The 14,081-nt window shown below is 30.1% G+C and overlaps 2 protein-coding genes and 1 non-coding gene across 4 annotated transcripts; 2 read left to right on the top strand and 1 right to left on the bottom strand.

Moving 5' to 3' along the window:
- The first annotated feature begins 1,259 nt into the window (after positions 1-1,259).
- TRNAI-UAU lies at positions 1,260-1,333 on the top strand. Its single transcript has one exon. It is a non-coding gene; the product is annotated as a tRNA-Ile (tRNA).
- Positions 1,334-1,993: 660 nt separating this feature from the next.
- Positions 1,994-8,266, top strand: LOC107005735 (protein IQ-DOMAIN 1). 2 transcript variants are annotated; one of them, XM_027913359.1, is made up of 6 exons: positions 1,994-2,248; positions 3,110-3,274; positions 3,813-4,040; positions 6,794-6,907; positions 7,640-7,939; positions 7,970-8,116. In XM_027913359.1, exons 1-6 carry the CDS (start codon positions 2,180-2,182, stop codon positions 7,988-7,990), a joined length of 897 nt encoding a protein of 298 aa, XP_027769160.1. In that variant the 5' UTR covers positions 1,994-2,179; the 3' UTR covers positions 7,991-8,116. The 2 variants fall into 2 exon arrangements, with proteins under 2 accessions (XP_027769160.1, XP_015059873.1); XM_015204387.2 differs by having other exon boundaries at positions 1,995-2,248; positions 7,640-8,266.
- A 3,194-nt stretch (positions 8,267-11,460) lies between these two features.
- LOC107007455 (transcription factor TCP4-like) lies at positions 11,461-13,485 on the bottom strand. The gene is made up of 2 exons (XM_015206082.2): positions 11,850-13,485; positions 11,461-11,772 (listed from the first exon to the last, which is right to left on the bottom strand). The coding sequence occupies exon 1, from the start codon at positions 13,075-13,077 to the stop codon at positions 11,884-11,886; it is 1,194 nt and encodes a 397-aa protein (XP_015061568.1). The 5' UTR covers positions 13,078-13,485; the 3' UTR covers positions 11,461-11,772; positions 11,850-11,883.
- Between the last annotated feature and the right edge of the window lie 596 nt (positions 13,486-14,081).

The following is a 14,081-nucleotide window of genomic DNA, read 5'->3' on the forward strand; positions in this document are numbered from 1 at the left end:
TAATTTGAGATAGATGTTCTTGTGATGATGACTTCCAGATTTTGGGGAATTAATAGATGTTGATTTGTTTTATTTAATGAGTTTAAGTCTTCCGCATTATTTTCTGTTGATATATGTTAAAATGATAAGGGTTAGATTGGTTGGTTCGCTCACATAGGAGGGAAATTGTGGGTGCCAGTCGCGTCCCCGATTTGGGTCGTGACAATTTCTACGTGATACGCGTAAGTGTCTGTTTGGATCGACTTATTTTAATTTTTTAAAAGTAAATAATAGCTTTTAAATACTTTTGAGTTATTTGGGTAAATTAAAAAAACGCATATAATAAGCACTTAATTTTAAGCTAAATAGATCAAAATAAACCAAATTCATAAGTCAATCCAATCAAACTTTAACCTCATAAGATTAAACGGTCTTTTTAGTATATTATACTTATCTTTAATTTGTATATACAAAATTCATTACCTTTTTTAGATTCCAACTATATTAAAATAAGTAAAATAAATTGAAACAACTAAGTATTAGCAAGTTTATCCTCGTCATCTTTGGTAGTGCTTAGAATATTTTTAATGAACGTTAGTTTTTTTTTTAATTATTATTATTAAAGTAATTAGAAAAGAATTTAGTTGGATATGACATAACAAGAAGTCAACAACTATAAAATGCTAATATTTTTGAATTGACATGAATTAACCTTTGTTCTTGTATGATCTTTTTTGAAAAGAATGATATCAACTAAATTAATAATTTTTGATAAACTCTTTCAAAATATATTTTTTAGTCCAAACGCTAATATTCACTTGTGCTATCAATAGAGTTACCCAAATCCTTTTAGGTAGAAAAATAAGTGAATCAATACAATTTTTTTAAAAAGTTTTAAAATCAAATAGCGAAAATACAACTTTTTATCCTATGATAACAATTGACAGCTAAATCGCTACACAACTAGCTATTATATTCCTATATACTGAAAAGAACTCAACTGATAAGATGTCAGTTGCAATTACCATATGTTATAATAAATATCAATTCTTATTTTATAATAACAATTAACAGTTAAGTAGGATCAATTTTTATAATAGTTAGCAATTCACAATGAACTAGATTGATGAGATGTGAAACTGCAATTATCACGTGTTAATAAACAAATACACAATAATTATTGACAAATTTTGGTTAAGATTTAAAAATGATTATCTCCATGTGTGATATTCTTAAGTTTACATAATTAATAGCTCTTATGACTCTATCAAAGCATACAAGGTCCTGTAGCTCAGTTGGTTAGAGCGTTGGTCTTATGAGCCGAAGGTCGCGGGTTCGAACCCCGCCAGGACCAAATTATACAATTTTATTTTTCGTTCCGAACTCAATAGTTTTGGTCCAATCCAAATCATACATTCGATTTTGTTTTTACACTACAAGTTTCACAAATGTTTCTTTTGTTCTTATTTAGCGGTTAAGAGGTAGCCTTTTTTCGAACCCAATAGTTTTTGTCCAATCCAGATCATACATTCAATTTCGTTTTTACATTACAAGTTTCGTGAGTTTTCTTTTACTCTTATTTAGTGGTACATACATATTAAAGTTTTCATTTAATTTTAAACCCAGTTCTAACATTTAAGATCGTTGTCTTAAAGTTCAAAATATAAAAAGTTTTTAAGTTCAAATCATAAATCTACTTCTGTAGTTCTATATTTTGTATTATCTACGTATTCAAACAGCGTTAGCTAAACTAAGATAGAAAGAGGAATAGTTGAGTGAAGTTTCTTTTAATTAATTTATTTAGTGGTGTGAGGGTAAGACATTGATTTTTTTGATTGAAATTGAATAGAGTAAAGCCACCTACATAGTGAACAAAATGAAGCAACCTCCTAAAAAATTGACTACTCAACTTTATATAGTTGGCATGTAGTTTTTGAGTGATAAAAGTAGTACATTTACATTTCTTTCTACTCCATATCTTGTTTTAAAAAATATATTATAAAAAAATAAATTGAAGAAAAGAAAAGATCACCTACCTCCTTTCTAATTTATTTCAATTTCACCACAAAAAAAATTTGAGAATTAAATAACTTTAAACTCAACCAATGAACCAAAGATCTTTATGATATGCTTATTATAAGTTCTGAGGTATGAAACTTTATGTTATATTCTGAATTTTGATCATTCAATATTATATACTATGGGTTTTTGCTTTAAAACAATTATTGGGCTAAAGAGGAACAAAAGAAGAAAATCCAAACAGCTCAAGGTACCTACATTTCTCTCTATTCACTTCCTTGCACTTTAAAAAGACCTAGCAAAATTGTCTCGATTTCGAATAGTTTAAGGGTAAAATTGATTTATTTCTCCTTATTTTGGAATAATCGCTAGTAGAGAAAGTATTTTTGAACTATTTTGCTGGTTCGCTAATGTCGAATGTGTTCTTGAGCCAAAAACATAATAGAGGGTTAAAATTGACCTATTTTAAATAGTTTAGAACATATTTTTACCCCCCCTTCCACCCGCAAGCCTATCCTTACTATGATAAAGAACCAAGATTTTTCAAAAAACCCACATATGAATAAATAAACATACAAAGAAATTAGCTAATTAGACATTTCAAATTAGAGTCCACCTGAATACGGAGTCTTATTTGTTAGGAGCATTTTACCTCCAATGTAGGACTTTTCAATGTACTGTGTGAAATTAGGTCTTAGGCCTAACTCACACCCCAAAAGCTAGCTCAAAGGGAGGAGGATTGCCCAAGCCTTATAAGGAGTCCACCCATCTCATTAATCACCGATGTGGGACTTTTGTCATTCTTTAACACCCCACCTCACGCCCAGTGCTTAGCATCTGGTGCGTGGGCAATTTTGATTTTGGGGACCCCAACATCGGGTGAGACGGGCCCTGCTCTGATACCATGTGAAATTAGGTCTTAGGCCTAACTCACACCCCAAAAGCTAGCTCAAAGGGAGGAGGATTGCCCAAGCCTTATAAGGAGTCCACCCATCTCATTAATCACCGATGTGGGACTTTTGTCATTCTTTAACATACTGTATATACATATCGAACAAATTTTCATAAAAATAAAAGTATTTGAGTGATATAATTGACATTTAATTTGCAGATTACAAGTACAAGTACTGCATTTGATGAACCAAAGGGAGATATTCAAGTTCCTAGTGCTCATTATTCAAATGGAACTTCATCTTCAAAAAAGATTACTTGTAAGACTAAATTTACTCACAACACTGCTGCCACTAAAATTCAGACTGCCTATAGAGCTCATTTGGTAACTATTCTTCTTTATATAATCCGTCTGTTCCAAAATATTTGTCACGTTTCATTATTCGAAAGTTAAACTAGATGTATAGGTGCGTCTTTTATAATATATCCATGTTGTTTTATGACATTGCCAAAAATAACCTTTATAACATATTCCCTCCGTCTAATATTGTTTGTCATGATTTCTATTTTAGAGTTAAATTATAAAAACTTTGATTAAAATTTTAAAATATATTTTTTCGTCATATTGATATGCAAAAAATTGCAATTTATAGTACTTTTCATATAGTTTTTGAATATCTAATTTTTTTTATTTGAAATATCGAATTAATGTAATCTAATTTAACTTTGAAAATTAATCAAATTAACTTTCGAAAAGCACAACATGACAAATAAAAGTAGATGGATGAAGTACTTCCATACCACATAGTGCAATGTTACCTCACGACTGCATGTCTAGGCCAACAGACTATGTCGTTGGGTGCTGACCTAGTGTAGTATTTTTCGTACAGTTCTTGAATATTAATTTAATGTTAATTGTGTAGGCAAGAAAAACTCTACGGCGCGTTAGGGGTGCAGTGAGATTTCAAGGTGTAATTGAAGGGCTAAGTGTAAATAACCAAATATCAGGGACTTTGAAGCAAATACATTGTTGGAGCAAAATACAGTCAGAGATTAGAGCTAGACGACTCAATATGGTGACTCAAGGACACAATAAACAGAAGAAAATTCAAAATCAACAAAAACTTGAGGCTAAGCTTCACGAGCTTGAGGTAACTGTTAAAGTTGTTGTCGTATAATCAAGAGCTTATAGATCTAAATTGGGTAATCAATTTCTATGCAACAAACAAACAAAAAAAAAACTGCACGTGGTTCAGTTCTTTCTTATATTGTACGCGTAACAAAATTTAGTGTATCAATTCGTATTTAATTAGGGGAGGGGGCGCGGATTTCCTTGAAGGACTGGGTCAAGACTTAACTCAACCCCCAAAAGCTATTTCAAGACCTAAAAATTGTTTAAGTCTACATAAAAATATCATCCATCCCTTTTTCATCTAAAGCGTGACTTTTCAACACCTTATCTCATGCCTAAGACTGAACATCTGATACCTGAGCAATTTGAAATCCATCATTATTGAACATTAATTGGGCTGGATCCTATTCGACTATGATACCATGTGAAGGTATAAATTTTGGGCTTAACTCCATCCCCAAAATTTTCATGTGATATACAATTCACATTTTGTATTCTTCAACAATAATAATAACTAAATCGTATTGTTTATATACACTGACGGTATACAACTTGCTTACTTGCTGGGTATTTTGCAAACATTTTTTTCATAAATGAAGTATAGAGTGTAATATTTTACTTTCGTTTTTGTTAAATTCGTTTTTGAAATCATTTTTCTTAAATCACTGGTCAATTGAAAATAACCTCTTTACATTCAGAATAATAAGGTTTGTGCACACTCCATCCTTCTCATATTTTACTTATAAAATTATATTGAATGTAATTTAGAGAAGAATGTTTTTTAAAAGCATATTTCGTTTAAAGTTTTTGGTTCCTTTATTAACCATGCTTGTACTTAAAAAAAATAATTATATACCACCTTCATTTTGTGGGAAAAAAATTATAATGTGTTCCATAGCTTTGTTTAGAAAATTTGTGACTTTTGAGTTAAATTAAACTTAATTATTTCATGAAAAAACACCTTATAATACTAAAGACTTGTTCAACTTCAATTTTGCCTCTTTTTTGCAAAAGAATGTTTCAAAATTTTAACTTAAATAATTGCCCCATTTAAGGCATGAAAAGACAACAACCAACAAAATAATTAAAATCCTTACAATAATTGATATTCCTATAAGCTATATCAATCACTTCTCTTTTTTTTTTTTTTTTTTTTGAATTATATGGCTGTTTCTATTAAGCTTATCTGGTTTCTCTTGTTTCTTTTTAGGCTACTTCTTTTTCATATAATCATTTTTTATTAGGGAGATATTTGTTAAGCTATTTTGTTTTTTCAAGAGGCATATATATTTAATTAATCAATATTTGGAATTTATTGGTTTGATTAATTTTAGTTTACATTCCATCAAGGGGTCACTTATTATCATAAACTTTTACGTCTTTCATTGTTCAAATATGAAAATATTTGATTAAAGATAAAAAGATTCAAACGATCAATTCAATCTATTCAAAGTTTATCCTATTTTTAACTTTAAAATAGTAGTATTTATTTGTTTAGCACTAGTTAGGAGAGATTAATTTTTTTTAGGGATTAGAGAGTACCTATAATAATCCTAACTTAAATCCAAATATTTGGACGAAACAGATAAATTTTATGTGTGTTCACAACCTAAATATTCTTTAAGTTATACAAACCCTAATCATCATATTACGATGAAAAAAATTATATTTTTCATTATCTATAGTGATGTATTTATACGTTATCGATAGAATTTAAGAGAGAGACAAACTAATGAGACTAATAAATTGAGTATCATCACATTATGAATAGACCTGACCTAGTTATTAGTATTATTTCTAATAAATAATGATGAAACTATATGTATCTCAATTATGCTACTGAATTTTCTGTCATCCCATCTATTGATCAAAATTTGTCTTGTTATAATAACCTCTTTTTCACTTCCCACTCCTACATATTGTCTTGTTCACAACACAATCATAACCCCCCTGGCCTGTCCCATTTATTACAACAACCAATAACTTATCACATTCTTAGGGTGTCATCATGTGGATTGCAAGTTAAGTTTGCATTTAGTATACGATATCAGACACGAATTCAGAATTTATGAGTTTTTAAGATAAACTTATAATAATAACAATGATGAAATTAGACTCTAACAAGTCATGCAGGTCGTTAGTTCCTTTAGCTTCTACCTACAATACACTTGCACTCCTATATTTCTCATGGATACACTGTTAATTATATTTCAATTTCTGTTAGTTTCTCAAGATGTATATATATTATATATGTACACATGATTTTTTTCGAAATTATGGAGTCATTGATTTTAAAATTATATATATTTTAGAAGTTATTTAAATATTTTTGTTGATTAGTGAACTTCTATAAAAAAATTTTTGTATATTATTCAAAAACACTTTCGCGAAAATACACTTCAAAATATTTTATTGGAACTTAGTCAAACACTTTGTTGCTCACAAATACTTTTTAAATTTATTATTCAAACACAAATTGTTTCTCATCAAAAATATTTGTATAAGCAGGTAAAATTTGACCAAACAAACTAAAAATTCAATTCCGATCGACCGAAGAACATTGACTCTCATTAAAAAGTTAAGTAGTTGCTTTGGAGATAGTCAGTGCTAAAGTCAAAAATTTCGGTAAAAATTTTCAATAATTTTACTTTGACATGTGTATACAATAAATTTCCTCACGTAAAAAATATTTAACTAATCATCCATTAATCATCCTTAATTATTTATGGCTACACCACTTAAATGGTCACTCAATTTTGATTTGATAAATAGGTGGAATGGAGTAGTAGTGCTGAAACCATAGAAGAAATACTACAAAAATTACAACAAAGAGAAGAAGCTGCAACTAAGAGGGAGAGGGCAATGGCATATGCATTTTCTCATCAGGCAAGTTAGCTATGACCCTTTCGTCTATCCTGATTTTCTTATCATATTTAATACGTATATATTTTTATTAAAGAAAAATAATATATCTATCAAAATTAATTTTTATCATTCTAAGTCAAGGAATATAAAAATCTATTATATTCATCCTTTTTCTTTCTTGGTAAGAATTTTTTTTTTCTCACTTGATAGTGTTCACTATGTAGACACAAGTTTTGGCTTTCACTTGTGTGGACTCTTTGAGAATGAATTTTTATGAGGGTATTCTCTCAATTTTATATTGTATTTCTATTATTTAAAGATAGTTGATTACTGATCATCTTCTAGTCGTAGGTTAATTGATCGAAACACATTAAATGTCTGTTTGAATTGGCTTAAAAAAAGTAGTTTTTAAGTTAAAAATCAAAAATCAAAGTGAAATGACTTTTAAGTCAAAAAAATAAAAAGTAGGTGGAGACCTACTTTTGGTTTCTGACTTATTTTAAGTCATTTTTTACTTTGTCAAACACTTTGCAACTTATTTTAAGTTATTTCTTATATTTTGTCAAACACGGCAAAAATAAAAAACTGACTTAAAAATATATTTGACCAACTTTTTAAGCCAATCCAAATAGGCTCTAAATTTGTCTTTCTCATGTAATATCTTTCTCTCATGATCTATCATCATTATCTAATATTTGAGTTGTTTCTACATGATATCTGATCATTTTGATTTCAACATTATACATGTTTCAGTGGAGAGCCAATTCGAATAAATATTTTGGACAAGCATATTATGATCTTGGCAAGGAGAGTTGGGGTTGGAGTTGGATGGAACGTTGGATCGCGGTTCGACCATGGGAGACTAGAGTTCAAACAAACCCTATTGTTCCAAAAACCTCTCACTCTCAACAAGTTGCCAAGATAACTAGTAAAGCTACAAATTTGGGACCTATGAAACTAGTTGTGTCAATTAAAAATCCATCAATTTCAAATGGAAAAGAATCTACAAGAGGAAGAAAATTGTCCATCACTACTAATGAAAATCATGTTTCTCAAGAGCCTAATATTTGATTGGGCTAACTCAACCTACTTATTACTACTTGAATATCTATACTTTTTTTTTTGGTCGATTGACATGTTTATTATTAGTTAATTTGGCTTTGTATATTTTAGTGTGGTGATGGAAACTTTGTTTTATGTTGTTTTAATGTGATTATATATATATTCATATTGGTCATGACTCCATTATATAAACATTACAATTTCTTAATTGTCCATTTTGATACCAACAAATATATGACATCCCAAGCACTTGCACTATAATAATCATAGTACTTCTATTATATTTTATTGCTATATGAAGAGAAAAATTGTCCTCCCAAAGACAATAGTTTTGAGTATAATATTTGTGTTGCTTTCATGTTGAAAACCAACATTTTCAACACAAAATGCAGATATATGTGCAGAATCACTAGATTTTATACAATACTATACTCCATTACTTTTTGAACTCATAGTCTCAACATTATAACGGTGAGTCCGGAGCCTAAAGGGTATAAAATATTAACAAAAATTCTAAAATGACATATAAAATTTTATATTAACCAAAACGGTAAAATCGCTGGAACAACAGCGATTTCCTCTGCCGGGAAAAGCAAAATCGCTGCTACTTTGCTTTTTCAGACGGAGGAAATCGCTATTGTTCCAGCGATTTTGCCGTTTTGGTTAATAAAATTTTATATACCGTTTTAAAATTTTTGTTAATATTTTATACCCTTTAGGCTCCGGACTCTTATAATGGTCTGGTGATAAAAAAAATAAAAGATTGAACAGATTAAATTAAAATTCTAGATTTGGTCTTTATTTCCGATAGTGAGTCTACTCAACACAAATCTAAATTAGTCAGACAAATGCACTTAGATATTGAATGGTTAAACAACAATATTCAACCATATCAAACTAAGTCGACCCTATATTTATTTGAATGGCTAATAGGTAGTTTAAATTTTTTACATAACGATAGTTTGAGATATTTATAGCAGATACACACAAATACATTAGACACAGATAATATATATGAATATAATTCTTTATTGTTACACACGCATATATAATGTATTCTTCTATAGAAATGTTATATAGATATTACGTTTCATAAATATACAAACTATAGCTATGCTTAATTAGGTGCGAAAGTATTGCTATACATGAAATTTTCTCATAACTATTTTAGAAATCTAAGTTAATCATGCTCAAGTTTTTAAACTAAAATAATAAAAATTTCATTCTCATGAATATATATCATTCTTGCCTTATGAAGAGTAGTGCCTCAGTCCTATACTCGTTGATCATTATACTAAAAGTGAATTATTTCATATTAGTTGTCTACTTTACTAAATCAAGAAAACATTAATTAATTTTTTCTTATATATATTACCCTTGCAATTTTTTTTAAAAAAAATTGTTCACATCTGTTTGTAAAATGAAATATGATTATATTATAAATTCTTAAACACCATATAAAATGAAATACGATCAACTAATATGAAACGAAAGACGGAGGGAGTAACTCATCAATCATCATAAATAAGAGACAACAACCATTAAGCAATGGTCACTATCTTGATAGAAGTCATGAGTTCTAAATGAATTTAATTTTTCCTGTAAAGAGACAAACAATAACAAATAAAAAACATACAGCTAGACAGATTTTTTATGACACTAATGAGCTGTGCAGTATAATAAAAGGGCCACAAAAAAATTCATTGCAAAGTACCATGCTTTTGGTGGTATCTGCCTCTCTAGTTTCTTCACTATAAAAACTTATGTTTCATCTTTTTAAAAAGAAATTGATTGCATTCTTTCACTCTCTCATTCTCTTTTCAATTCTAGCTAGCCCCACTTAATTCTGCCACGCAAATATCGAGTAACTCTATTTATTGATATTGATATGTCTTAATATTACATATATCGAATAATTCTGTATTTATTAGTGTTCAATGACCTCGAGTAATTTGTCTTACACATACAATTTCCTAATAACATAAATATTGAATAACTTTGTTTAAGAATGTTAGAGTCAATTCACATTGATCTCGATTAATTTACTTATATCAAATAATTGTATTTACTAGTATTCGATGAGATCGACTAACTTGTTTTATACATGCTATATCTCCTAACAACACAAATACTATTAAACATTTAATTGGTCTTCCACTTAAGTAGTACTTTCTTATCAAATAACTCTATTCATTGATCTTCAGATTGACTTACACACATCTTGATTAATTTATACTATAATTATTATCTCCTCAAAAATACATATAGTGTGTAACTCTATTCGTGTCAATTTACACTAACCTTGATTAATTTACAATGATACCTATTATCTCTCAATAATCTTGATTAATTTCATGATACTTCTTAGGCATAATACATAAACATGACTCTTAACTTGGCGTCAGTTTGCGATTATGACCCTTACCTTTGGATGTGCACAAGTAGACACTTAAACTTGTATAAAATTGAATAAATAGACACATGTGTCCTACATGACATGATACATGTAGGACGCCACACAAGACACAAAATTGTCATGTAGGACGAATGTGTCAATTTGTTCAATTTTATACCAGTTTAATTACCTATTTATGCACATCTAAAGTTAAAGGTTATAGTTATCAACTCACGCTAAATTAAGGATCATGTTTATGTATCGTGCCTACTTATTATCTCTAGATATAAAAAAACAAAAATAAAAAATTCTCTATCTACCAAATTTTTTAAAAGTAAATAAGAAGGAATTAATTGCCTATATTTTGTTTTTGTCTCTACTAGATATTAACTGACACTAGGCCACACACTTAGCTACAACCTTCTATCCACGTGCAGTCACTAACCCCACTACTGAAGAATTGGAGGACATGCTGCTGTTACAAAATAACGCCCTCTATTTTCCATGACATGATAAATCACATCATAAGGTTTTTCAATTGACAGCTAGAAAATTCTCATTCCACATACTTTATATTTAATTTTTAACTGATATTTATACCCTTCAACTCGTATAAAGTTGAAACAGTTATATATGATATGTGTGTTTATTTGTTCGACCTATGATATTAGAGGGAAAATATTTCAGTTTATGGTTAAGAGAATTAAGTTACTTAAATAAGAAATTTAAAGAAGAAGCTAAGCTATAAGACAAGTCTTCTAAAACCACACCTTAATTACTTTTTTAACTGTTCATAGAAAATGACTTTACACTTTTAATGCTCTCCAAAAACTCCATGCAATGTAGTGATAGGGATGTAAGGAAACTTTCATTTCCTTTTAGAGGACTTATAGAAGTCATTCAAACATGATATATTTCAAGTTAGAATGTTGTAAAAAAACAACCAATCAATCAATCAAAAGAAAGAAATCCCTAATATGTTACGTTGATCAGACTCTTCAAAATATCAATGAATAAATGTCTAATCCCCTCTAAAAGTTGCGGACTTATAAAGAATCTGACATGATTGTAGCAACATTTTTATAGAGTCATTCCATTCATGGATAAGCATCTCATATTTTGAAACTTAATAGGGCACAATCAACTTAAATGTATATACCAAATCAATCAGGTTGATAATAATTGTCATTCAAGAGAATTCTAATGAACTGAAGATAATAAGCACACAACAACAACAACTTAGCAACAGAAAAACACACTTATACATGAAACATTACACCGCGATTTAATCTTAGAAAAAACCTGAAACTATGCTCAGGATTCTTCTTCCGCGGTGCATTCTCACTGAATCAGACTCGATAAAAATGGATTATCGCGCTTTCCCTGACTTGTCTTTTCCCATTTCCATCTTGAAGTATAGTACTTGTTCCTGAAAATTAAGGTCAATGTAACAGTAAACTAATGATGGTAGAATATAATGGAATTTGAAATGATGAATTGATTTACCTGTCAGGTTATAATGGTGTGTTTTCGAGCTAATTCAATGACGAGAATCAGAGGAAGCAGAGGATGGTTTGTCGAAAACACCATCATGCTCCTCCTCTATTTCACCTTGGATTCGTGTAGGAATGCGAAAGCCAGAGAATCCGCCTAATTCTGAGGCGAATCCAATGCCAGAAACTGATGTTGAATACATAGGAAACACAGCTTGATGATGGTTTTGGTTTTGGTGAACTGGATCAGCTGTGGCGATAGCAATCGCTGATGGATCTATCCATGCACGAATCGAAGGTGAGTAACTGGACTGAAGGGGTCCCCTCTGAGACAAAAACTGATTTTGGCTGAACAATTGTTGTAATAGTGGCGGGGCAGGCTGAGAGTTAAACAGATAACCACCTGCTCCAGCAATTGCCCCGCCACCAATGTCTCCACGAGCAGCAGCCAGTCGACCAAGTTCAACCGGCTGCTGCTCGTGCTGAGGCCACACTGAAGCATCAAATCCAGTAAAGAAATTTGATGCTTGAAACTGAGCTTGTGGATCTTGAAAAGATTGCAAAGAAAGCTTCAAATCTTGGCTTCTTGACATCAAATTATGCTCTTGAAAGCTCTGGAACTGCATAGATGAAGAATTACCTTCATTTGAACCACTACCGCCCATTGGGAAAAATGATTTGATAGTATCAGAAATCGCATCAGAATCTAATGACTGAGGCATAAAACTTCCATCTGTGTTTGTATTCGCATTCACATTTTCACCACTTGAGCTAGCGCTATTGTTCTGCCCTAACATTATCGTTGCACTCTTACTACTAGTTCCAACATCAATATCATCCTCTAGAGCACCAGTAGTAGTTGGTTTCCAAGGAGGCAATTCAGCTAGCTCATCAATCGAAGCTTTAGCTTTTTTTATAAGCCAATCCACAGCTTTACTTGGCCTATCATAGCCAAGTCGATCTTGTACATCATAAAATTGAATCGCTGTATGAGCAGCAAGGCGCACACGCCTATCCCTTGGACCTTTAGCTGTACACACCTTGCTGTGTCTATCTTTTCGACCAATTGACCTTATGATATGACCACCTTGTACTTCAACAATCTCTCCACAACCAAATTTTGACGATGTTCCAGCTTTTTGCTTCGAGCAAGAAGAAGGACGAGGCAGAGGAGGAAAAAACGAACGTTTCTTCGATTGAGCTTGTTGTTGTTGTTTGATGGTATCTAAATCTTCATACATAAAATGATCATGATGAGTAAAAGGTTGTTGAAATTGAAAAAACTGTGGTTGTGGTTGATTTTTTTCTTTTTCTTCTTCATCTTCTTCTACATTTTGATAATTATGATTCTTTTTGTTCTTCTTATGAGGATCCAGCTTTGTAATGCTAGAAGAAGAAGAAAAAAAATCAAAGAAAATAACAAGAATAAGCTTAGCCTAACCCATTCTGTTTTTTTTCTTTCTCTTCTTTTTAACAGAATTTTTGATGTGTCAAAGAAAGCAACTTTCTATGAATTTCTGTAATTTTGTACTTAGTTAAAACAGCTTAAATATAATGAGAAATACAATTTTTTTTTTGCTAGTAATAGTAATAATAAACAAAAAGTTAAAACTTTGAAAATAATGAAGAATGCTTAAGAGACAGAGACAGAGACAGAGATAGGGACAAGACAGAATGAGTAAGGAAGGGTGCCTGATGTATATATGAGACCTTGATGTTTGTTTTGTGTATTTGATGTTTGAAAATTTATTGATCGGATTAATTTAAATTTACGTTTTTTTGAGAAAGAGAAAAATATTTTTGTAGAACTTTAATTAAGATGTTAGAAACTTAGGTGGTCATTCAAAGAGAAAATGATATAAATCTAAGCTATTTATATTAAAAAATGAAAAAAAAAATCAAATCAGATAAGTTTTTGAGTACTAAAGGATTAAATTATGTAATTCTATAGTTAAGGAACTAAAACTGTTAAGTATATAGTTAAAAGTCTAAAATTGACAAATTTTTAAATAGTTAAAGAATTACATCCGTTAAGTATATAGTTAAAAAATCATTTTAAATATACTCCTATAGTTAGAGACTATTTATGTTATTTTTTCGTCTTTCATATTTGGATAATATGTGTTAAATTTTGAAGATGAGAGTTCAAGTAATATTTTAAAAAAAAGTTTCTCACGAGAAGTAAATGTACTGTGTTTTTAGAAAAATAATGACAACAAACATGGCCAAATAAAAATTTAAAATA

This window comes from Solanum pennellii, chromosome 12 (genome assembly GCF_001406875.1).
Source record: "Solanum pennellii chromosome 12, SPENNV200".
Classification (NCBI taxonomy): domain Eukaryota; kingdom Viridiplantae; phylum Streptophyta; class Magnoliopsida; order Solanales; family Solanaceae; genus Solanum; species Solanum pennellii.